The sequence below is a fragment of the Salvelinus alpinus genome, chromosome 1 (assembly GCF_045679555.1).
Source record: "Salvelinus alpinus chromosome 1, SLU_Salpinus.1, whole genome shotgun sequence".
Classification (NCBI taxonomy): domain Eukaryota; kingdom Metazoa; phylum Chordata; class Actinopteri; order Salmoniformes; family Salmonidae; genus Salvelinus; species Salvelinus alpinus.
In genome coordinates, this window is record NC_092086.1 from 82,097,534 (window position 1) to 82,124,000 (window position 26,467).

General features: G+C 42.1%; 2 protein-coding genes across 6 annotated transcripts in view; both read right to left on the reverse strand.

The window, feature by feature from the left end:
* The window catches only part of LOC139531654 (E3 ubiquitin-protein ligase TRIM37-like), a 46,716-nt gene extending 27,560 nt beyond the window's left edge, over positions 1-19,156 (reverse strand). For both annotated transcript variants that reach the window (XM_071328313.1, XM_071328321.1), the window contains exons 1-16: positions 18,732-19,156; positions 17,826-17,904; positions 15,766-15,867; positions 15,353-15,393; positions 14,757-14,873; positions 13,711-13,798; positions 13,469-13,591; positions 13,085-13,208; positions 12,914-12,981; positions 7,352-7,476; positions 6,986-7,036; positions 3,310-3,391; positions 2,862-2,938; positions 2,588-2,767; positions 1,614-1,728; positions 1,159-1,350 (exon numbers count right to left, since the gene is read on the reverse strand). In XM_071328313.1, the coding sequence (XP_071184414.1) occupies positions 1,159-1,350; positions 1,614-1,728; positions 2,588-2,767; positions 2,862-2,938; positions 3,310-3,391; positions 6,986-7,036; positions 7,352-7,476; positions 12,914-12,981; positions 13,085-13,208; positions 13,469-13,591; positions 13,711-13,798; positions 14,757-14,873; positions 15,353-15,393; positions 15,766-15,867; positions 17,826-17,904; positions 18,732-18,739 (1,572 nt within the window). In that variant the 5' untranslated portion in view covers positions 18,740-19,156. The remainder of the gene's footprint in view (positions 1-1,158; positions 1,351-1,613; positions 1,729-2,587; positions 2,768-2,861; positions 2,939-3,309; positions 3,392-6,985; positions 7,037-7,351; positions 7,477-12,913; positions 12,982-13,084; positions 13,209-13,468; positions 13,592-13,710; positions 13,799-14,756; positions 14,874-15,352; positions 15,394-15,765; positions 15,868-17,825; positions 17,905-18,731) is intronic.
* A 1,394-nt stretch (positions 19,157-20,550) lies between these two features.
* LOC139531675 (rab5 GDP/GTP exchange factor-like) overlaps positions 20,551-26,467 on the reverse strand; it is a 34,843-nt gene continuing 28,926 nt past the window's right edge. For all 4 annotated transcript variants that reach the window (XM_071328346.1, XM_071328373.1, XM_071328362.1 and 1 more), the window contains 4 exons: positions 25,015-25,147; positions 24,721-24,812; positions 24,276-24,532; positions 20,551-24,160 (listed from right to left, as the gene is read on the reverse strand). In XM_071328346.1, the coding sequence (XP_071184447.1) occupies positions 23,741-24,160; positions 24,276-24,532; positions 24,721-24,812; positions 25,015-25,147 (902 nt within the window). In that variant the 3' untranslated portion in view covers positions 20,551-23,740. The remainder of the gene's footprint in view (positions 24,161-24,275; positions 24,533-24,720; positions 24,813-25,014; positions 25,148-26,467) is intronic.

The window sequence follows — 26,467 nt, forward strand, 5'->3', positions numbered from 1 at the left end:
TTTTGAAATTGCTCCCAAGGATGAACCAGACTTGTGGAGGTCTATATTTATTTTTGATAAATAGTTTATAGTTGATTTCTTTTGATTTTCCCATGATGTCAAGCAAAGAGGCACTGAGTTTGAAGGTAGGCCTTGAAATACATCCACAGGTACACCTCCAATTGACTCAAATTATGTCAATTAGCCTATCAAAAGCTTCTAAAGCCATGACATCGTTTTCTGGAATTTACAAAACTGTTTAAAGGCACAGTCAACTTAGTGTATGTAAACTTCTGACCCACTGGAATTGTGATACGGTGAATTATAAGTTAAATAATCTGTCTGTAAACAATTATTGGAAAAATTACTTGTGTCATGCACAAAGTTGATGTCCTAACCGACATGCCAAAACTATAGTTTGTTAACAAGAACTTTGTGGAGTGGTTGAAAAACTAGTTAATGACTCCAACCTCAGTGTATGTAAACTTCCAACTTCAACTGTACATTCTAAGTGATTTCAATGGGTCTTTCTCCATTATGATTATTTTATAATGTTCAATTAAACTTCAGCCCAAAAATGTCAACATTTATCAATTTCTGCACTAATTTGAGAATTCCCACACTGCCACGTAGGGTTGCTCGATATGGGCAAACCTAGGCCAAATTTTTTACCAAATGTTGCAATTGCAATTTGACTTGCGATTTAGAGCAAAACACTTGGACTCACTGTTGGAATTATGGAAACAGAATGTTTATTCTAATTCTATACTAGTGGGCACTTTGAATACAATGTTGTTTGACATAACAACAAATGAAAATGCCAGGAAGGAGTTATTGTGACAGGGTAGGAACCAAAGTGTTGACAAGTGTTTCCAAGGGAACCCTATTATCTCTTAGCTACTTCATTTAGATAACATATTTATGCTTAGCGTATTGCTCTTTTATTTAGAAGATACTGTTTCAAACAATATTTAAGTCTACAGCCTGATAATACCAGTGATGGTGTATAGTCAGAGCAAATGTAATTCGCTAAGTGCATTTATTAGCTAGCTAGCTTTAAATCAGTATAATCATATGGTAGTGTGTGCACCACCTTGAACCAAAAACATGAACCAATACAGTGATCATCTGTGGTCCTCATTAATATGATTATAAAGTGCTAACGTCTGAGTTACTCACATTGGAGTCATCGTGCTGAGTCTTCTCTTCCTCCTCCTCTTCCTCTTTGGTCTCAGTGGTCTGGCAGCTGTCCTCAGCTACTGGGCCTTTCCCTGAGCGTGAGTCTCTCTCCGAGGTCGAGGGGCCCAGGCGCCGGTTAGGAGGGGACGAGCTGCGAGACTGCTGCCTACAGATCAGCTCAATGGCCAGCCTCTGAAAACGGGTGGACATAATATGCAATGACAAGACAAACATTTAACCTAAGATTAATTTGTGATCTAAGCCAGGGTTTCCTAAACTCTGTCCTGGCGTTCCTCCTGGGTGCACGTTTTGTTTTTTGGACCTAGTACTGCAAAGCGGATTCAAATAATCAAAGCTTGATGAGTTTGTTATTTGAATCAGTTGTGTAGTGCTAGGGAAAAATCAAAAACGTGCACCCAGGACCGAGTTTGGTAAACCCTGATCTAAGCCCCCACCTCTTTGAGATTGTTGATCTGCTGGATGTAGCTGGACTGGGCTGACTCCAGCTGGCTGATGTACCAGTATTGGTCTCTGCACTTCTGGAAGAAGGTGGGCGAACGCACCTGGTACCTGTTGAGGATAGAGACAGAGTCAACTCGGCAGTCAAACAAGACATCAATGAACCCGGAATCAAAGCTGACAAAGACATGGCACCTTTCTGTCTAATGTGTAGTAGTGGAAACTCACCTGCAGCGATTTTTTTTTTTTAAACGAGAGAAATCAAGCCAAGAACTATGTGGGAGGCTGGGCTGAAGCAGAAACGTGGCAATTAACTACAATGACCATAATCCATTGCGCCTGTTCTTTCCAGCACGGACAGAGATGGAGACACTTTTACGCCTGCTACGTTAGGTTAGATACACGGACCGCGTGAGAGGAATGTACACAATGACGAGAGAGAGGGATAAGGCACACATTCAACGACAGTTTGTGAATGTGTGTCTTATCTACTTTGAAAAACTAGTAAAATGATTGTGTCAGACAGCTCTGCAGCGTGTTTAGGCAGGCTAGCCTCGCTAAATATGATGAGTCAAGAAAATATCGGGAGCACAGAGATAACGTTGTCTGATTGACTGCTTCTGCCTGAGCAGAGATGAGATGACGACTAAGGAATGAAAAATAATAGTCATCAAATAAATGTAGTAACATACACAACTGAAATATTTTATTTCATAGTATTTTCCTATTTTCTATTGATGTCTATCCAATGTGGAATTGACAGAGAATGGAATATTTTCAATGTTTTGGCAATTGAATGTTCACAATTTTTGGCTGCGAAATTTCCATTAAAAAGCTCTCAAATAATTGTAATGTCATTATTTCATAATTTTTTTAATTTTTATTTTTATCTCGAAATGGAAAATCTTTATAAAAAAAATGTAATAGTCAAACCGACCTCAAAAAGCAGTAGTCACTCAGCAATACTCACCTGAGGACTAGAGTGTCAGTCTGCATGTTGAGGTAGCCCTCACTGGCCAGCAGGTCCAGTCTGAAGAAGCGGTTGTATCCCCAGCACTCCCCCACCTCAAAGTCTGATGCAAACTCCCTGATGATGTTCTTAGTGGGGTCGCTGGAGGCCTGGTGGACCATCTCCACGCGGTACTCGTACCTACAGACACAAACAAAAACGTTAAAGGTGATATAACTAAAAGTGAAAACTTGATTGAAAGAAAGAGAATGACAATAATTTGACAAAAACATACTTCGACGTTTCAGGGAGTCCTGCAGACAGTTCCAAGAAAACTGACAGGTAATTGCCACGCACCACACCGTTGCCATCCTGAAGGAGAAACACACATAATGATGAACATGACCAGTTTTTCACAGATCTTCAATACTGAAAACTTAGTTGTGACATAGGTGACATATCAAATCTAGTAGTTAGAGTAAGATAGGGTGAACATAAGAGCTAATTGTCTAGTTTCAATTACTACAAGAGGACAACCTATTGTTGGAGGTGTCTGTCTACTCCAATGGAGGCTACAGAGGGGAGGATGGCTCATAATAATGGCTGGAACAGAGCGAATGGAATGGCATCAAACAAATGGAAACGTGTTTGATGTATTTGATACCATTCATTCCGCTCCAGCCGTCACCACGAGCCTGTCCTCCCCCAATTAAGGTGCCACCAACTGCCTGTGGTCTACTCACTGGGTAAACCTTGAGTCTCCAGCAGAGGCCAGATATCTGGAGTGGTGGGCTGTAGACAGGATCTGCCCTCTGTCTCAGGGTGCTGCAAGACCAACGGAACACACCGGCAGAATAACAAGTCAGATAGGATGAACCCATTCATTAAACAAGCCAATTTCTACTGCGTCTTGGTAAGTGTCACAACGAGAGAGAAATTGCTCATCATCATGGGCCGACATGTCCTTGGTTGTTTTAATGGAGCAAATCCCCCAACTGACTGATGCTAATACATGATCAGTCACATGCTAATTAGCAGCTAGAGCATAAGCACTTAATCAGAGCCTTGGACCTTGCAACCTAAATGGGGGACTTAGTATTCTTTTCCAAGACATGGAAGGTAAAATATATTTAGTTTGTTGTTCAAAAAGACTGTTGATTCAAATCAAACTTTGTCATATGCGCCGAATACAACAAGTGTAGACCTTAACGTGAAATGCGTACTTACAAGCGCTTAACCAACAGTACAGTTCAAGAAGAGTGAAGAAAATATTTAACAAATAAATTAAAGTATAAAAAGTAACACAATAACGAGGCTATAGAGAGGGGGGTACAGCTACCGAGTCAGTGTGCGGGGGTACAGGTTAGAGGTAATTTGTACATGTAGGTAGGGGTGAAGTGACGATGCATAGATAACAAACAGTGAGTAGCAGTAGTGTACAAAACAAATGGAGGAAGGGGGGTGGGCAATGTAGCAGTCCAGTGGCCATTTGATTAATTGTTCAGGAGTCTTATGGCTTGGGGGTAGAAGCTGTTAAGGAGCATTTTGGTCCTAGACTTGGCGCTCCGGTACCGCTTGCAGTGCGGAAGCAGAGAAAACAGTCTATGACTTGGGTGACTGGAGTCTGACAATTTTATGGGCTTTCCAGAAAGCTTGGCCACAGTGATGTACTGGGCCGTACTCACTACCCTCTGTAGCGCCTTACGGTCAGATGCCGAGCAGTTGCAATACCAGGCGGTGATGCAACCGGTCAGGATGCTTGCGATGGTGCAGCTGTAGAACTTTGAGGATCTGGGGACCCATGCCAAATCTTTTCAGTCTCCTGAGGGGGAAAAGGTTTTGTCGTGCCCTCTTCACGACTGTCTTGATGTGTTTGGACCATGATAGATCGTTGGTGATGTGGACACCAAGGAACTTGAAACTCTCGACCCGCTCCACTACAGCCCCATTGATGTTAATGGGGGCCTGTTCGGCACACCTTTTCCTGTAGTCCACGATCAGCTCCTGTCTTGCTCACATTGAGGGAGAGGTTGCAGTCCTGGCACCACACTGCCAGTTCTCTGACCACCTTCCAATAGGCTGTCTCATCGTTGGTCAGGCCTAGCACTGTAGTGTCGTCAGCAAACTTGATGGTGTTGGAGTCGTGTTTGGCCACGTAGTCGTAGGTGAACAGGGAGTACAGGAGGGTATAAGTACACACCCCTGAGGGGCCCCAGTGTTGCGGATCAACGTGGCAGACATATTGTTTCCTACCCTTACCACCTGGGGGCTGGCCGTCAGGAAGTCCAGGATCCAGTGGCAGAGGGAGGTGTTTCGTCCCAGGGTCCTTAGCTTAGTGATGAGCTTTGTGGGCACTATGGTGTTGAACGCTGAGCTGTAGTCAATGAACAGCATTCTCACATAGATGTTCCTTTTGTCCAGGTGGGAAAGGGCAGTGTGGAGTGCGATTGCGATATCTGTGGATCTGTTGAGGCGTTATGCGAATCAGAGTGGGTCTAGGGTATCCGGGAGGATGCTGTTGATGTGAGCCATGAACAGCATTTCAAAGCACTTCATGGCTACCGACGTGAGTGCTACGGGGTGGTAATCATTTAGGCAGGTTAACTTCGCTTCCTTGGGCACAGGGACTATGGTGGTCCGCATGAAACATGTATGCATTACAGACTGGATCAGGGAGAGGTTGAAAATGTCAGTGAAGACACTTGTCAGTTGATCCCCACATGCTTTGAGTACACGTCCTGGTAATCCATCTGGCCCCGGGTCTTGTTCACATCAGCTACCGAGAGCGTTATCACACTCATCCAGAACAGCTGGTGCGCTTGTGCATGCTTCAGTGTTGCTTGCCTCGAAGCGAGCATAAAAAGGCATTTAGCTCGTCTGTTAGACTCACGTCACTGGGCAGCCCACGGCTGGGTTTCTCTTTGTAGTCCATAATAGTTTTCAAACCCTGCCACATCCAACGAGCGTCAGAGCCGGTGTAGTAGGATTCAATCTTAATCCTGTATTGACGCTTTGCCTGTTTGATGGTTCGTCTGAGGGCATAGCGGAATTTCTTATAGGCGTCCGGATTAGTGTCCCGCTCCTTGAAAGTGGCAGCTCTAGCCTTTAGCTTGATGCGGATGTTGCCTGTAATCCATGGCTTCTGGTTGGGATACACGGTCACTGTGGGGACGACGTCGCAATGCACTTATTGATGAAGCCGATGACTGAGGTGGTATACTCCTCAATGCCATTGGATGAATCCCGGAACATATTCCAGTCTGTGCTAGCAAAACAGTCCTGTAGCGTAGCATCCACGTCATCTGACCACTTCCATATTGAGTGAGTCACTGCTACTTCCCGCTTTAGTTTTTTGCTTGTAAGCAAGATTCAGGAGGATAGAATTATTGCCAAATGGAGGGCGAGGGAAGGCTTTGTACATGTCTCTGTGTGTGGAACAAAGGTGATCTAGAGTTTTTTTCCCCCCTCTGGTTGCACATGTGACATGCTGGTAAAAATCTGGTCAAATTGATTTAAGTTTGCCTGCATTAAAGTCCCCGGCCACTAGGAGCACCGCTTCTGGGTGAACATTTTCTTGTTTGCTTATGGCCTTAGAGTTGGTTGAGTGTGGTCTTAGTGCCGGTGTCGGTCTGTGGTGGTGAATAGACGGCTACGAATAATATAGATGAGACATTTCTTGGTATATAGTGTGGTCTACAGCTTATCATTAGGTACTCTACCTCAGGCGAGCAATACCTCGTGACTTCTTTAATATTAGACATCACGCACCAGCTGTTATTGGCAAAAAGACACACCCCCCCACCCCTCGTCTTACCAGACGTAGCTTCTCTATTCTGCCAGTGCATTGACAATCTCTCCAACTCTATATTATCCGTGTCGTCGTTCAGCCACGACTCGTTTAAACATAAGATTATACAGTTCTTAATGTCCGTTGGTAGGATAATCGTAAGCCATCAATTTTATTTTCCAATGACTGCATGTTAGCAAGTAGAATTGATGGCAGTGGGAGTTTACTTGCTCGCCTACCAATTCTCAAAAAGGCAGCCCATCTGGGTCCTATTTTCCCCCGTCTTTTCTTCACACAAATGACAGGGATCTGGGCCTGCTCCCGGGAGAGCAGTGTCACTTTCTCGTTAAAGGTAAAAGCTTCTTCCAGTTCGTGGTGAGTAATCCCAGTTCTGATGTCCAGATGTTATTTATTTTCAGTCATAAGAGACAGTAGCAGCAACATTATGTACAAAATAAGTAAAAAAATAAGTTAAAGGCAACAAAACAATAATAAATTTGCACAATTGGTTACGGGCATGTAAAACGTCAGCCATCCTCTTCAGCTTCATCGTAACATCTTAGCATACACAAGCTGAATATCAGAACATTTTCAAGACTAGATGAGGAAGAGCGATGAGGATTTTTTTTTACCTGAAGTTTGCCAGAACGAAAGTGCTTGAGTCATAGGCAGGAACCAGCTCACTGTATGTGTGTGTGGGGGGAGATGTTTCGTAATTACAGCTCAATTTCATCAAATATCCATTAAAAGCATAAAAATATCTTGCTGCATTATGAATCATCCAAATGGAAATGTATATCTGAAAATACAAAATTAAACTGAACATCCATATTTAAAAAGTGGATCCTCCTTTCTCTGACGACAATTTGAAAACACAGCTACAACAAAGTCTAAAAAGAGGGTGTAGGGCATTTTTGTATTCTCAAGTTCTCGAGTCGCATCATCACCTAGGGAGTGCAGATAGAATGGGTTTAGTGCAGTAGTATTTAGTATGTTACCTGGTGAAGTCTGGGGGGACTGGGGTGGTAACAAACGACTGCATGGGCTTGCGGTGAACCTGCTGGAACATGAGCAGGATCTCTGGGCTCTTGGAGATCAACTCGCTCTTACTGCAGGAGCGCAGCTGAAAGACAGAACACACACAATTCTAGAGCTCCGCAGAGCAACACCTGACCCACCCCCCCACCCTTAACGCTTAAAGTCATCTCATTTCACTGGCGGCATGACATATCAAGGTAGATTTCCACAGGCCATGGAAATCCCAAGGTTGAATGTATAAGAAAACATCTGGGTGAAGGATGGAAAACAGCTTGATCTTTTTCTTCAATTGACTATGTATGAATAACGCATTACGAACCTGAGAAACATCCTGAAAGATTCACATGGCTGAATTTGGATGCGTGACTGACAGTTGAAACCAGGACACCCATTCTCTCAGGGGGCTTGCGACCTTCATTGAATTTAGGCTCAGTTTTGAAATATAGCAAACTCTGGACTGAAAAGGGCAGGATTATCAAGCTCTTGTCAATCAATGACTCATCTAACATAAAAGCTTAGTTTCTCACATGAGTTTCAAATCAGGGCGAACAACCTGGTTTCTTGAAGTTTCACATGAGTTCTCTCAGAAAACTAAAAGTAAATCTCAATAGTCTGAAAAATGTAATGGAGTTTAAGCTTTTGGGGGATTTTATGCTACTGGCTGGTAAATGCAGCCAGGAGATGGCGAGGTTTCAAAAATGACTAGCTTTTGCGTCACTATCTAACACGAAAAGCTAACTTAATTATTCTTACATGTACTAAAATTATACTGAACAAAAATAAACTTCAAACTTTACTGAGTAACATTTCATAAGGAAATCAGTCAATTGAAATAAATTAAATAGGCCCTGATCTATGGATTTCACATGACTGGGAATACAGATACGCATCTGTTGGGCACCGATACCTTAAAAAAAGGTAGGGCCGTGGATTAGAAAACCAGTCAGTATCTGGTGTGACCACCATTTGCCACATGCAGTGCGACACATCTCCTTCACATAGAGTTGATCAGGCTGTTGATTCTGGCCTGTGGAATGTTGTCCCACTACTCTTCAATGGCTGTGCAAAGTTGCTGGATATTTGCGGGAACTGGAACACGCTGTCGATCCAGAGCATCGCAAACATGCTCAAATGTGTGACATGTCTGGTGACTATGCAGGCCATGGAAGAACTGGGACATTTTCAGCTTCCAAGAATTGTGTACAGAGCCTTGCGACATGGGGACGTGCATTATCATGCTGAAACATGAGGTGAGGCGGTGGATGAGAGGCACAACAATGGGCCTCAGGATCTTGTCACGGTATCTCTGTGCATTCAAATTGACATCAATAAAATGTAATTGTGTTCGTTGTTCGTAGCATATGCCTGCCCATACCATAACCCTACCACCACCAAGGAGCACTCTGTTCACAACGTTGACATCAGCTAACCGCTCACCCACACAACGCCATACACTTAGTCTGTGGTTGGGAGGCCGGTTGGAAGTACTGCCAAATTCTCTAGAATTACATTGTAAGCAGCTTATGGTAGAGAAATTAACATTCAATTATCAGGCAACATCTCTAGTGGACATTCCTGCAGTCAGCATGTCAATTGCACACACTCATTAAAACTTGACAGCTGTGGCATTGTCTTGTGTGACAAAACTGCACATTTTAGAGTGGCTTATTATTGTCCCCAGGACAACGGGCGCCTGTGTAATTATCATGCTGTTTAATCAACTTCTTGATATGCCACACTTGTCAGGTGGATGGAAATCCATGGCAAAGGAGAAACGCTCACTAACAAGGATGTAAACAAACTTGTGCACAAAATGTGAGAGAAATAAGCTTTTGTGCGTATAGAACATTTCTGGGATCTTTTATTTCAGCTCATGAAACATGGGACCAACACCTTACATGTTATGTTTATTTTTGTTCAATGTAGAAACATTGGATTGGTGTAAACATCATATCCTCTGCACCAGTCTCAGCACTATTCCTTTTAAATCCAAGTCTCTGAGATTTACTTTATAATTTAAACTTAACCATTGCTCTCGAGAACAAGTAATTTAGAAGATGCTCTTAGAGCGAATTATAGGAGCAAATTAGGGTTAAGTGTCTTGCTCAAGGACACAGATTTTTCACCTAGTCAGGTCGAGGATTTGAACCAGCTACCTTTTGGTTACTGGCCCAAAGCTCTTAAACGCTAGGCTACCTGCTGCCATACAGCCATAGGGTTCCCATATGAACAATTGACCACAGTGGGGCCAACGTGTACAACGCTCTGTCTAACCCCTAATAATCACAACGTCCAAGTTCTACTTTCATATCATACCCTCTGAGGTGTTTTGCATTTCACTTCCTGAGCTAATGGAATCTCGGGAGTCTGCTCGAAGAGGTGTTACTTCCCAAAAATTTAAGTGGTAAAATACTTGTATTTTTAATGTTAAATTTGGATAATTAAAGTAACTGTCCTTTGAACTTTAAAAGTTTATATTCTGTTAACGCATACCCAAATGATGTTGTTGACTCATCCTATAGTCTTATGTTGCCAAAGCATAATTTTGAGAAGAAAAAAAAAACACTTCAAAACAGACTGTTTCAAAAATGTTTGCCATTTCCTCATAGATTATGATGTCATACTCCTGAGGAGGATGAGCTGGCCAATCAGTACTCTACTCGCATAAATCTTTTTAATGACTAGCATGAATATTTTTTATGACCGGTATACACCCACACCATTCTGTTATTGGGGTACACCCACACCATTCCTACAAAGTAAGTCTAGTTTTTAACATACTTAATTAAAAAAAATTGGAAGGAAAACTATTTCACTCATATTGTAAGTAATTATAGATCATATTTCATAGAAATCTGGAAACACTGGACAGTTACTTTAAGTTGAGTGTTCAAGGTTTCAAAACCATCTTGCAATCAAGTATCAACCGTTTCTAGATAGAGCGTTCCACACTTGACCAAAACACCTCAGCTAATCAAAAGGGACGTGGAATGACTCCAATGTAGCATTGGAGTCATGAGAAGGGCTAGCCTAACCTATGACCTGACCCATCACCTTATGTATTACTGCATCCCCCCAGTGGTAAGAAGTGACATCCCAAGAAAACTATACAACACAAATGGCTCCTAGCCTCTCACTCATGCTTTCTTTCATTAACACTAAAATTTACTATTTTCATACAACTTAAACCAAATAAAAACAAACAAATCAGGTCTGAAAACTAACAAACTAAACCTAATTCAAAACTAATATAAATAAAAATGAATCTAAAAACACAAACTATAATAACCTTGGTGCAGATGCAGAGTAAGAGGATATGAAACGAGAGAAAGCTTCTAGACCAGGGGTGTCAAAGTCAAATGGACGGAGGGCCAAATAAAAAATTTAGCTACAAGCCGAGGGCCGGACTGTTCGAATGTTCATTGAAAAATTTTTAAATGACGCATATAGTCTAGTGAACCTAATTGAACCTACTGAAAACCTAACAAATATATTCCAATATGATCAGATAAATAAAGCAATATTTTCTTATGGCTCTGTCAGTAATCTTTCATTTTCAACAGACACAAAAGACAAATTTCCTTTATATAAAAATCCCCATAACATGAACATTAAATGAAAGAAACCGGTATTCAAGGCACCATCAGTAGCCTATATTTTCTATTTTAGCAAAAGTGGGCTAAATTTACTTCAAAGAAAAAAACAATAATAGCAATTTTCTATCATCCACTCAACTGAAATATTTTTAAAATATAATTGGATTGAAATACAATAAAATAAAGTGCAAAAATCTATTAATCAAAAACAACACTTTGTTTAAGGAGAAGTAACATGCAGTGAAAACAAATATTAAACTTGAACTTTTAAACTTGAACTGAGTAAAAACTCTAAATATGTGATTGCACAGTAATGTTCACTTGTTTGAGGTTGAGGGTGATACTTGGTGGTGTCCCATCTTTTCCACAAGTTCATCAATGTTCGGGGTAAGGCTCTGAGCTGAGGAAATCCTCAGAATTGAGTGGAGGTGTTCAGCAGTAAGTCGACTTCTGTGTGATGTTTTGTTCAGGTTCATCAAAGAAAACAGTTGTTCACACAGGTATGTGCTGCCAAACATAGACAACGTTTGAGCAGCCTGGATGCGCAGCTGGGGCATTGTGTCGGGGAGGAAACGGGCGAACTCCGCAGCACCCACTGCCGCATATTTTGCCCTCAGTGCATCATTGCATTGGAGGTCAATCAACTCCATTTGGAGGTTTGGTGGTGAGCTTTCCACGTCAACAGCAAATGGGTTACCGAGCAGTTCCAACCTGCTTTTTTGTGCTTCAAAGTCAGCAAATCGGCGTCGAAAGTCAGCGGCAAGCATACCTATTTTATCAGCCAACTGTGCGCTCGGGAACGCACTGGTAGAGAGCTTCTCTTTCATGGTCTGGCAGCTGGGAAAGTGGCTCAAATTTTCTTTCCGCATCTGCGTCTCCCACAGAGTCAGTTTGGTTTTAAATGCCTTCACTGTACTGTACATATCAGAGATGACATGATCCCGACCCTGCAGCTGCAAGTTCATTGCATTCAGATGACTCGTAATGTCACACAGAAAAGCCATTTCACACAGAAACATTTCGTCTCGGAGTTGTGTTGTGTCTTTCCCTTTGCTGTCCAAGAACAGACAAATCTCCTCACGAAGCTCGAAACATCTTTGAAGCACCTTTCCCTGGCTTAGCCATCGCACCTCTGTGTGATAAGGCAAATCACCATGCTCCGTTTCTAACTCCGTCAGAAATGCCTTGAACTGGCGGTGATTCAAACCTTTGGCTCTGATAAAGTTAACTGTGCGCGTGATGATGCTCATTACATGCTCCATTTTCAAGGCTTTACCGCACAACGCTTCCTGGTGTATGATACAATGATAAGCTGTCAGCTCACCTGTCGCGTTTTCCTCTTGCATCTTTTCCCGTATCTTCGCCACCAGTCCGCTCCTGTGTCCACACATCGCAGGTGCTCCGTCGGTTGTCAAACCCACGAGTTTTTCCCAAGGCAGCTCCATCTCATTTACACAGCAGCCTACTGCTCGGTGCGTCACCGTTGCATTGTGGGAAATGTAGTATTGGTGCGTGTAAAAGATCTGCGGGCTGCCGGCTTGCTGCGGTCTGCGGGCCGGTTCTAATAATAAATCAAGATCATCCCAGGGGCCGTAAAAAACCTTCTCGCGGGCCGGATGTGGCCCGCGGGCCTTGACTCTGACATATATGTTCTAGACCATTGGTGGCTCAGTGCCTTTTCTCCCCCAGCTTCCTGCTACCCTGAGTGCTGTGCAGTGTGGCGTGCCAGACTGCCACTGGAAACACTTCACACTCTCCTCTTAAACACCTGCCCCCACAAACCACAGGACCACACACCCTCAAGCAGGTACACCATGTCCAATCCACTTGTAGTGCCACCTATGCTGTTATTATTGCCTTTTGGTTTACTGGTGTTAAATGTATTAAATGGTATGCTGTATAGTGGTATGGTACAAGTTCACACACCTGATGTTCCACCTCTTGTAGGAGAGACTCCAGTAGCTCAGTTTCCTGGGTGAGGGAGGTCTTCTGACCTGTTGTGAGAGGACATTTTCATGTAAAAATAATATTTCAGTGACATTTCAGTGGCATTACAGTGACTAGTGAACCCGGAATGGTGTCACCAAATGAGCGTACCCATGAGGGTGAGGAGTTTGTTCTTGAGCTGGTTGTCCAGACGGGCGATCATCATCTCCACTGCATTACGGATCTCTCGCACTCGCTCGTCCTTGGCCCCTCGCACTGCTTCCACATTCCTCTCCTGAGAGAACCAGAAAACCATGTCGAATGAAGGCAGAGATTGGTACAACGGTAACTTCATCTGTCATCATAAATGGATAGTGTGTAGAGGATAATTAGCTACAGAGGATAATTAGCTGTAGTGTCCTTGTGCCATCTAGCGGTTAAATTCAGCACTGTGCATTAGTGATCCTTCTTTCTCATGAGTGTCTTCTAACCAAGCAAAAAAAAAAAAAAAAGCTATTCCATGATAAGTCATAATATACAGACAGTTTCCCTCACCACTTCCTGCACCAGGCTGATAAGTTCCATGAGGCGTCGGCGGAGCTTGGCCACCTCCTCGTTCACCTTGGTCACGTGCTGCTCATAGATCTCAGCCAGAGGCTTGAAGGTGTGGCCGCCATGCTTGGGAAAGGGGTAGATGTGGTGATCATAAAATGGAGGGACGGACTGACAGAGCACTTGTTATCTTATACCAAACTGATGTGGGCTTGATTGAAAATACTCCTCTGTGGGTTACTTACCATGCCTCCCCACAGAGCACACTGGTGGCAGATGCACTTCTTACAGGTCCAGCAGAACACACTGAGCTTCTCATGGTGGTTCTCACACCTGTGGACAAACCACACAACTGATAAGGCTGACACATCCAGACCCTCTGTAATCTCTTTTCAACACATTTTCTATAATTAACCATGTTTCAATCCACAGTTTTTTTTGCAAGTAACATCAAACCGAAAAAAAAAAGAAATTGTGATGGAAACAGGAAGTGTCTGTAAAATGTTATAAATGCAGACATAATGTGAGAAATGGAGGTGGAAACTACTTTATGTAGAAATATTGATATAATAACCATCATATCAAAGTAAACTTGGGAGTCACGTGATATGGCGTGTGGTCCTCCCACTACGACTCGGGAAACCATGCAGTTTATTAGGCTACAGATTAAATAAGTTATGAACTTCACAGGGTGGTGAAAGTGAGCGGTGATGAGTTTGACGCTCCTATCCATTAAATATCGAGGGTCTTATTCTGGTAACATGATGATCGATGCTTGACTGCCGTCTGACAGTTGAAAATGTGATGGAAACATTGATCTTTAGGTTTTATTCAAATCATGAAAATGTAAGTGAAAAAGTAAATTTTATATATGTGCACTATGTCATCATGCACTGATTTTTATCCCCAACAAGGGTGGGAAAATGAGCATATTTTCTTTAAGCAGATTTTTCCATATTCGCATGAAAATCTAATGGCAATTGGGTGGAAAACAAGCTACTGTCACCAAAACAACTCCCAAACAACCAGCCATTTATAAACTCAGCCCACATTAGAATGTGCTGGGCCTTTCAAATTTCCTAGCTGAAAGGACACAATTTTAGGTTGCTTTTGCCTCATACTGCAGGTACGAGCTACATTTTGTTTAATGGGGGCTCAGGTTGTTTTAGAAGTCTTCAGAAAGAGGTAGACAGGGCAGAGAGAGACAGAAGGATAAAAAAAAGCAGTGGTAGTGATGATGAATGAGGCGGCGGGTCACAGGGGAGCGATGGAGAGGGATGCTGGGGCTCACTTGTCCTTGTCGTTCTCCTCGTGTTTGGAGAGGTTGCAGAGCTGCAGGGTGTCCAGCTGCTGAGTAACTTCCTCAACCCAACGGCAGTTCACCAGCTCCCGCAGCTGCAGTGGTGCCCTGGACAGACAGACAGACAGACAGACAGACAATCAGGCTTGACATAATGCCTGCTAAATGGTGGCTACAGCCTAGGTCAGGGATGTCAAACTCATTCCATGGAGGGCCTAGTGTCTGCATGTGTTTGGTTTTGCCTTTCAATTAAGACCTAGACAACCAGGTGAGGGGAGTTCCTTACTAATTAGTGACGTTACTTCATTAGTCAAGTACAAGGGAGGAGCGAAAACCTGCAAACATTCTGCCTTCCTGGGAATGAGTTTGACAAATGGCCTAGGTCTATCCAAAAACATCTAATCAAACAATATAGCCAAAGGAAGTTACATACAGATCTTCAAGTTTAGTATACCTTCAAGAATTTTTCAAGCAAGACTTCTTTAAAAACGTGTTTCTTTTACCAGCATGAATTGATACTGGCACTAGAATTTTTCCGGGGTCGCAACCCCTACTTTGAATACTACTACAGTAGTAGGAGGGCTTACCGACAGTGTGGGCATTGGGCTCTCTGCTCAGTCAACCAGCGCTGTCAATAGGAGAGGTTACATTACAGCATTGCAGATGAGGTTGTATAGATTTCTACAAGATTCCTAACACCCATGACCGCATTCATTTACTATATTTCTAGCCTGACAGTTCAATGTAAACACTAATGAGAATGTTTCTATACTTTAATCATTTGGAAAATGTAAGTGGAATTTTGGATTTCTCTGGTAAACAAGAATAGTAGTTTCATAAAGCTTCTGCTTAATTCACCAATGCTGTGAGTTTTAAGCATGATAGTCCGAACAGAGACTTTTTAACGTGCATTGTTGTAGATTTCTCCCTCACAACCCAGCTGTGCAGTTACGCTAACGAGCTGGCCTCATTGCCCGTGGCGACATGTCATGAGACTCACCCGTATGCAGCTGAAACAGCAGAGTTTGGAGCAGTGGGGGCAGAGCCGAGCGTCCCGCAGCTTCTCCATACAGATGAAACAACGAAACACCTCCGCAATACTCTACGTGCAGAGATAGAAGGCTTTTAAATGATCAAAGCAAGACTGGAACTATTATAAATTGACAGGAATCAGTAGGCTCTTGAAATGTGGTGTACGATACATTCAATTAATACAGGCCTAACTAGAAATGTGATATAGGGTATATATTTTGTAAATTGACCTAAATATACAGAAAATATCAATCTATCAAACAGTGATAAAAACTACCAGCACAATGAACACAGGGGGGGCTTAGTCATGGACAAGCAAGCAGGAATCAATTCTTATTTGGTACAGTTGAGGCACAAACCAATGTAAATGACTGTCTGGTGGGGTGAGCTATATCACAATCTAATGCAATTGGCATAAGGCCAACGATGGCTGAGAGGAAAAGCTCTAGTCTAGTGATACATCATGAGCTCAGGAGTGCTTCCATCCATCCGCCTGTCAGCTGAGGAGATTTTCTAGTTAGAGCAGTGTGTCTAGTTGTTCACACAAGCAAGTCAGAGATGGGTCGTTATCTAAAGCTACAGTGGGGTAACCAGTGACATACATAATGACAAAGTAAAAACAGTTTTTTTTTTTAAATGTTTGCAAATGTATTAAAAATAAAAAACAAATACCTTATTCACATACAGTACCAGTCAAAAGTTGACACACCTACTCATTCCAGGGTTTTTATTTTTTACTATTTTCTACATTGTAGAATAATAGTGAAGACATCAAAACTATGAAATAACACATATGGAATCATGTAGTAACCAAAAAAAGTGTAACATATCCAAATATATTTGAGATTAGAGATTCTTCAAAGTAGCCACCCTTTGCCTTGATGACAGCTTTGCACTCTCTTGGCATTCTCTCAACCAGCTAAAATAGTCCTATTTGGTAAAAGACCAAGTCCATATTATGGCAAGAACAACTCAAATAAGCAAAGAGAAACGACAGTCCATCATTACTTTAAGACATGAAGGTCAGTCAAAGTGCAGTTGCAAAAACCATCAAGCTCTATGATGAAACTGGCTCTCATGAGGATCGCCACAGGAAAGGAAGACCCAGAGTTACCTCTGCTGCAGAGGACAAGTTACCAGCCCAAATAAATGCTTCACAGAGTTCAAGTAACAGACACATCTCAACATCAACTGTTCAGAGACTGCGTGAATCAGGCCTTCATGGTAGAATTGCTGCAAAATAATCACTACTAAAGGACACCAATACAAAGAAGAGACTTGCTTGGGCCAAGAAACACAAGCAATGGACATCAGACCTGTGGAAATCTGTCCATTGGTCTGATGAGTCCAAATTTTAGATTTTTGGTTCCAACCGGTGTCTTTGTGAGATGCAGAATAGGTGCACGGATTATCTCCACATGTGTGGTTCCCACAGTGAAACATGGAGGTGTGATGATGTGGGGTGTTTTGCTGGTGACACTGTCAGTGATTTATTTAGAATTCAAGGCACACTTAACCAGCATGGCAACCACAGGACTCTGCAGTGATACGCCATCCCATCTGGTTTGCGCTTAGTAGGAGTATCATTTGCTTTTCAACAGGACAATGAACCAACACACCTCAAGGCTGTGTAAGGGATATTTGACCAAGAAGGAGAGTGATGGAGTGCTGCATCAGATGAGCTGGCCTCCACAATCACCCGACCTCAACCCAATTGGGATGAGTTGGACCGAGAGCGAAGGAAAGCAGCCAACTCCTTCAAGACTGTTGGAAAAGCATCCCCCATGAAGCTGGTTGAGTGAATGCTAAGAGTGCACAAAGCTGTCATCAAGGCAAAGAATCTAAACTCTATTCTGATTTGTTTGACACTTATTTGGTTACTATATGATTCCATGTGTTATTTCAGTGTTGATGTCTTCACTATTATTCTACAATGTAGAAAATAGTACAAATAAAGAAAAAAACATTGAATGAGTAGGTGTCCAAACGTTTGACTGGTACTGTATACTTGTGCAAAATGGACCACACCTCAACACTTTGTTCATCCATCTCAGCTAGTTCAGTTTTCTTCAAGTGGAGGAAATTGGGTGAAATCTCAATCCAATACCTATTGTCATGGTGAGAAAGAAAACAGGGGTGTAATCATTAGTCCAAACAGTTGCACTTCGCAACAAAAACGAATTTCTATTTGACAAATTCCGGTTGGCTCCATCCCTGTTTCGTTCTGTTTGTTTATGTTTAAGAATTGGTTTGCAACAGAATCAACGTAATGGATAAGTTGCAGGGTTGCAAAACATTCTCTTTTGTAACGAAAACGAACCCAGCAAACAGGGCGGGAAATAAAGTAATCTGTCCAATAGAAATATTAGTTTTCGATGTTTCCCAACTGTTTGGAGTGTAATCGTTACGCCGATTCTGTTGCGAAACTTTTTGCAGAAACCGTTAATGCCAAACCGAAATGCAAACATTCAGGTAGGTCCCTCCCCGTTTCGTTTGGTTCTTAAACGGTAGACTTTCTGTAATGAACACACCCCAGTTGTGTCAAACTAATGCAGATAAAGGTCAAGTCATTTCCAGCGCATGAATGAATGAGTTCATGATTACGGTCTTTCAAACGAATATTGGTGTTCAATAACTTCACGCTGAAAAAAAAGAGTTTGGCTCTGTGACTGGTTAGTTAACGTTAAGCAGGTGGTGACTTTGCTAATTAATACTGGTTTCCAAAACTTTGTTGATTATATCCATCTATACACACACACCATTAAAATAATCGTAGTTTGACATGGGGTTGAACAACAAAGCTAGCTAACTAGTAAACATTCAAAAAAAGAGCAAATGAAGTTGTGCATTATGTTATGAGGGCTGATGGCAAATTATAATTCATAGCTAGCGAGTTAGCTAACGTTAGCTAGCTGACTATGCTAGTTATCTTACCTTCTCATATGCTTGCTAGATAGCTAACTGGCTTAGCTATTTCTTCTTTCTTCAAAAAGGCATTGATAACCGCGCTGAAGATACACGCCGAAGTTCCACTATTATTTTGGATGGGTGGAATTGGTTAACTAGCTTGCTAGTTAGCGTCAGCTAGCCTGATTCCTAACATCCACTGGCTAATAAACTAATTAGTATCGAGCTTACTTGACCTCGCTAGCAGCTAAATTTCCTCAGCTGTAAATATCGAAATCATACAGTAAATGCAGGCTTCATTCAATGATACATTTGAACGCAAGACTAGACATCGTTTTTGCAATCCGTGACTACATTCATATTTCTTCCATGATGCAGGCTATATCATCTGCTGCAGCTACATATCACCATTGGAGACCATTCCCCTGTTTATCGCGAGCTCTTCGGATATTGCTTAAACCAATGTAAAAGCGGTGGAAGGTGGGACGTTTGTAAATTATCCAATGGGCAATGGCCCATATAGCTGAGAAGGTAAGGCAACACACCCATTTTCTTATCGTATATTCCCGAACACACCACTGATTTTGAAAAACAATTTGAGGTTCAAAAAAGAAAATGATCTGTGACTATGGTAATTTCCAGTGATGTAATTACATATGTTATAAAAACTATCTCCATAAGAAATTGGGGAGACAAACAGTAACACAAAATGTGAAATTGAAAACCTCTTATTATTCTCCCCATTGCATTGCAAGTGCAGAATCAAAGTTACTTATCAACTATGCCATGCTTAAAACTGTACTGAAATGTGGACTTTCCACGGAAAATGCCTTATTCTGAAGCATCATTTGGACCCGAGTGAGAAATTGACCCACATACTAAATATAGAACGCCCGGAGAGAGTTGCCTTCAGTGGAGTTGCCTTCTCTGGATGTGGGGCCAAATTAGAGCAATTTGTTATGTCCCCAGTGAACCTGAGTAAATGTAAGTCTTTCATTCAGGCTAGCCCCATCGAGACACATCCCATTTTCAGCAGGATCCTCTGGTATCAAGCCTGGCTGCCTAGCTAACCACTGTGAACCTTGATGAATATAGGCATCCATAGACACACATAACAAAAGTACATCTGAATTTTTATCCATTGTCTCCTTTCCTCCACCTGTTGTGATCTGAAAACATGTGATAGGTGAAAGCAATATGGTGGACACCTGCAGGCAATCTACATACACACGTGACCTGTCCTATTCTATTAGATCAATGCAGATGAGGACAAGAGACTTAGAGAAAGAGGCACATACGACTACAATATGTATTAATCATGTCCTCTCTCCTCACTTTCATATATATAGAGCTCCAGAGCAGCCACTATTAAATAGTCATTGCTAGAAACAAAAAACACATCTTAAAAGTTCTACCTAAGACACACAATTTTATAATGCTAATGTCCAGTGAGCTTTTCTACTGTTACAGTACAGCTTTTCTTAGACATTTGGTGTCAATGAATTTCCAGCACAAATTCAGAGGCTGAATGTCAAAATGTAGCTTAATCCAACCGTACGCATTTTCTGCAGAGGATTCTCAGAATTGGGATATGGTTCCAAAGTAACCCTGACTGCTGTGCAGTGCCCCATCCTATCTGCTTTAGCACAACTCTGGTCAACATTTTCACCACAAGATGTCAGTAGAAAGTCATTTGCAGCAGGCAATGCAGACTACTCTACGTGATTTAGGCTAGATTTGAGTGCATTCACTGTTAACGAGCAACAGTTCCAGTAAATTAAATTTGAACAAACATCACCATTATGGGTGGAAATGGTGTGAGGGAGAAAAAATTAAACACAGCTGATGGATTTGAAATCCAGGGGTTTATTCATTGAATGGCAATTAATACAGTGGCAATAGACACTGTAAAACAAGGCTATTCTTATAAGTTACATGTCCATAATAAAAAGTGATGTGCCATTCAGTTTAAAAGTTGACATAAATATACACATACTTGTTTAGAAATCTCTTAAGAGACCCCTTAGCAGTCAGTCACAGTTGATTACAGTGTTAAAGTAGAGTACCTGTTATGTCTATGTGTAACAGCGGAATGAGTGATGTTAACACTTTACAACCAGGGGCTTATTCAGGTGATTAAAACGTTCAATGGATTGCTGATAGAAAACTCATGTAATAGAGCAAACACCATGCGGTAATCAGATTGAACCGTTAAGAAGTGTCCCTTCTGCATTGTTCTGAGTGTTTCGCCCTACTGAACATTCCCCAGGTATCATCCATATTTCACGATTACATTATGATATACAACATGCCACCTCCATATATCAGCAGTTCACTGGCATTTTGTACATAACACAGTAACCTGCGTCTTGGTCAACTTCAGGTTTCACAGATTGTACCACTATCTGAAGAATAAACTTAGGATGGTGCTCCCAGATCTGTTGCAAAATGGAAAAGAAGCGTATTAACTGAAAGTCCTCTAATAATCCTTTGTTTCACTAGACTGGCATCCTCTTCAATATTTTACAACCGTTTGAATGTAATTATAATGAAATTAAAGGGCCACATATTTTAGCAAGCTTATTGATACGTTCTCACGTTTAGCTTAAGTAGTACCATTGCCTTGTTTCTTTTTTTTTTTTACAGCCAGATAATTCTGCACCATCAAAATCACAAAACAAATTAGAAATGTAGCAGGTCGATTCTAGCCCAGCGGAAGATCATTCTGGCAATTCTCACATAGGAACTTCATTGGGAGGAAGGATGTTTGACATGCTTTTTACATTTGTATCGCAAAACATTTTTGAGAAAATCATGATGAAAGTGGCCAGTTTAGGCCCTTTTTAGACCTATACATGCCTCCTGTAAGACCCTATGATCTGTGAAGAGTACATGATACAGACAACATCTTGGTGTCATTATACTCTTTATAGTGTGATCCATTATATGGAGTATATCTAGATTCTGAAATACACTTTCACATCAATTTATTAAACATGAAAAAATATGAATATCTCAAAACTCCACTTTTGATTTCTTATTTTTAAACATATTGTTTGTAATAATATACTCTTCAAACATCACATTTCCAGAGTGACTCTCTGCGACTGTTAAAGAAATTATACATTTTTACATAGAAATTGACATTATAGGTCATTAACCAATCTCATCCCTCCTTTAGGCTTGCACATTTATTAAATCACCAACAGGTGGAGTTCCCTTTAAATCCATTTTTCCTCATTCACTATGTTGGTGGTGCTCAAAATGTATTATTACTTCAGAATTAGCAGAGCCCACTCTGGAAATGTGATGTACTTGTAGAGTATATTGTTCCAAACAATATGTCTCCAAATGAACACAATCAAAGGGTAGTTTTGAGATATTTATAATGTTGAATAAATGAATGTGAACATTTGTATTTCAGAATCTAGACATACTCCATATAATGGATCACACTATAACGAGTATAATGGCACCAAGATGTTGTCTGTATCATGTACTGTTCACAGATCATAGGGTCTTACAGGAGGCATGTACAGCGTAGGTATAAAGAGGGCCTAAAATGACCACTTTCACCATGATAAAAAAAATGGTTTGTGATACAAATGTAAAAAGCTTGCTAAACATCCTTCCTGTCAATGAAGTTATACTATGTGAGAATTGCCAGAACAACCTGAGATAACAATATTTTCTGCTTCCGCTGACTTGGAATCGCCCAGCAGCAGTGCACCAAGGAAACAATTAAAAAGTATTTGTTCAAGTTACAAATTAATTAAGGAGTGTTATGTGCTCTGCCTCTCATAATACCATAGGTCGTAATTGTTTATCCAACATTAACGTGTTAAAAAGCTAACTTCCCCAATAATATTGTTATCCCCAACTAATACATATTATGTACCTGGGAGAAGAAATTCCCTTTTAATAGATTGTTAATTTAGGAACATACAGGATAATTTCCCTATTGTAGTACACATTGTAGTTTACAGCATCAGTGCCATGGTTCAACTATCAACAAAAAAAAGTATTGCCCTGCGATTCCTTGGTATAACAAGAAGCATGCTTCTGCATTACTATGCCTCATGGGCATCCTACATGAGAGTAACAGGAGTTTTCCTGGTCAGATCACATCATCAGGAAAAAGGTCCTTTAATACATACAGTAAGAGCTCTAATACTGACACATAGTTGAGATATAAAATTAACGAGAGAAGTTAAAGTACCTTACCTACCTAGTTCATACTTTTCTGATGATTAAGCTCTCTATATTACCAATACAAATATTAGCTGAGACCACTCATTGGGGCATAATCACATAAGAACCAGCTTAAGACCTTTGGTTTTGGATGAAACGCATCCATTTTCCCCCCATTGCGCACAATTAGCCTGCACCCTGGTACCCTTGCTGGAGACTCAAGAAGGCTAGGAGCAAAGCACATGCAAGCAGATTATACAATTCTGCAGAGTGCATACTGCAAGATGCAGAAGTCAGCGTTTCCCAAATTCAGCAGCAGCTATCTAAAAATACATACCCCTTTCCTCGGCACTACAAGCTGGAGAAGTAATCTTACAGTATCAAGATGTGCCATCTGGGTCTGTGCAGCGGGGGTGTAGAGGATTACAGACTAGGGCCGAATACCAACTCCGCCATACATAGTGTGAGGCCATCTGATTTGAAGAGGTCTGGTCTAAAAGGAGTATGTGTATGCAGGAGCATTGTTTTGGCTTGGCTCCATTTCAGTCCCTCAACTATTTTCCTCAAACTTAGTCCACCCTTTTGATCTATTAATGCTTAATTTAACCAGGCTGAGATAGCATTCACAGATCTTACTATCAAGAAAGGGTCTAGGGGCCAAAATGGACCAAAGCCTACTTGGCTTACAGTATGTGAGAATGTTTAAAAGCGTAGCAGTGGAGACAGGAGGTGGCTACCACTTCCTGAACCTCACCACATAGAAGAGCCAATGACGTCTCAAGACATTAGAGAGGCGCAGTCATTTGTTCAAGAAGCCCTTTGTTGCCTCCGATTCTGCAGAGACATTACCCAGCAAACACCTGGGGCGTCAGTGGTGGCGGCAGCCGGTCGTTTTCCACGTTGTCTGAGTCAATGGCGTAGGGAGTGGGCAGGCGGATCTCCAGTGGGTACTTCTCCAGGATCTCCTGCACCTCTCGCTCCACAGTCTCCTGCCAGGTGATCAGGTCTCTCTGCAGGCTCTGCACCCCCTCCAGAACCCTGTCTTGTCGGCTCCCCAGGCCAGACAGGAGGTCCAGGTTCTGGTAGACCTGGGATAGGGCGGGACTGGAGGTGGCAGAACCAGTAGGAGGGTCCACCTGGGGCCAGCCGCTGTCTGCCTCAGGCCTGCGAGGAGAGGCCTGGCCCGACATGTACCGCTCAAAGTCCTCGGGGTCCAAGTTGAGAGACTGGGCGTCCAGTTTCTCGATGAAGGCAACTGCACAGCACTAAACAGAGAAAGGACACATGAGGTGAGCTATGAACAAAAAGTGTGTGTGCTTGGTTCTCATCAACTTGGTGTGGGCATGAGGGAGTGGTGTGAGGTGGCACAGAGACAGGTACCAGGTTAGTGAAGTAGTATCCGTCCTCTCCAGTCATGAGCCTGCTGGGGTTGCAGAAGCGGGTGATGTACTGGATGTTGGACTGCAGGCGTGGCGGGTTGGCCTTCAGCACGATGTAGATCAGGGTGGGCAGGAAGTCATCGGCCGAGGCTGGCTCGCTCTTTGTGATCTTGATGGCGCTGAAGATGTGCTTGCTGCAGCGTGTGATGCACGCTAGCTTGTCCCGGGGTACCCGCTTGGAGTCCATCTCGATGACATCTGTGACGCGACACACACAATTCACAATCCTGTCCACACTAACAAGATTTCATTAACAAAGTTTATAAATGTTTTTACAACCGACTTATAGCAAACTAAAGGCAACACACTGCAGTATCCTCGAACCACACTACCCATGTTTTGGTTGAGTCCTAATGGGGTCCAGTGTGACACCATCAATAACTCACCTGTTATGGCTTTAACCACGTTGTCTGAAACCTCTGGGATCTCCTCATCCACTGGCACACAAAGCATCTGAATGTCCACCCAGTGTAACGCCCTGTACAACACAGTGCCGTGGGTGAGAGAGACACCCACCGTGCCACCAACACCCACAGAGACAGACACGCAAAAGGGGCATTACCACCCACAGTGATATAGTCACATAATTACATGCATCTCTCTGTCCACAGTGGCAAATATACCAACACACAAGCACAGATTAAACTGCCTGTCCTCAGACAGGATATGGTAGTCCTTACCGTATCCGGTTCTGAGTGGCCAGGTCTTTCTCCTCATCATCTGTGGTCTCGGGGCAGAAGACACTCTTATACAGGCGTGTCATAATGTACTTCTCCACCTCGTCCATCACTCGCTCCACACGCTCTGAAGAGCCTGGAGGGAAGAGACACCCCATGAGGCTTTACTTTGGTCTTCATTACATCTAGCTTACATATAAACATTGTACAGTTGATACTATGGTAAAGTATATTAGCTTTATGCCTATGTAGCACACAGTGAGGAACAGATGAGTCATGCAAACATTCTACACATCAAAGATCAAAGTATCTATTTGGTCTAAAGGCCTGACATCTCACAAAAACGTTTCCCATATCAGTCAATGAGGACCAAGAGATAGGACTTTAAATCCTTTATCTCATATCAAAGGCTAAAGTCAACAGGCTTATCAGTCATTCCTTTTGTCCTCATTGGCCTCTTGGTGAAGTGCTTAGACATCACTTGTATTAGTGTCAGAGGCATAGGCAGAAATTGCTGTGTGGCTAGGCCTGAGTAAAAGTGACTGGGCAAACATTTTCTAGCAAAAATACCCAGACATCAGTGGTGTAGTCATGGTGTATGGAGAAGTAGGCATATTCAAATTTTGCCAAATTTCCCAAACAGTCTGCCTGGCAAATGAAAAGTGCCCTGTGTGAAAAATTATATGAGAAGCAGATGTAGGCTACTCAATGACCTAAAGCATGGCAATGTGAAACACATCAACCATCATATCCAGAATTAAATAATAGGCCTAGCCCTTATGGCTGATATGTTAAGCAAAGGGACCAGATAAGGATGGAGGTAAGAAATGGAACAGATTTCTGTGGTGGTGCGTTACATGAGAACGGGATGAGGAGTTCCTACACTTCACAGTAGCTGAAGGCTCGGATACTAGTCGCTGCTGATTAATCTCTGTATTCTGCATTTTGCTAGAAGAGATTTATGTGTTACAAAAATGGGTTAGGCTACATTCAATTCCATACACCATGGTTTCCACATACGGTGCATTTGGAAAATATTCAGACCCCTTCTCTTTTTCCACATTTTATTACCTTACAGCCTTATTCTAAAATGGATTTTAAAAAGTTACAATTCCCCATAATAACAAAAAATACAGAAGTACCTTACTTAAGTATTCAGACCCTTTGCTATGAGACTCAATTCAGCTCAGGTGCATCCTGTTTCCATTAATCATCCTTGAGATGTTTCTACAACTTGGAGTCCACCTGTGGTAAATTCAATTGATTGGACATGATTTGGAAAGGCACACACCTGTCTATATAAGGTCCCACAGTCGACAGTGCATGTCAGAGCAAAAACCAATCCATGAGGTCAAAGGAATTGTCAGTAGAACTCCAAGACAGGATTGTGTCGAGGCACAGATCTGGGGAAGGGTACCAAAACATTTCTACAGCATTAAAAAGGTCCCCAAGAACA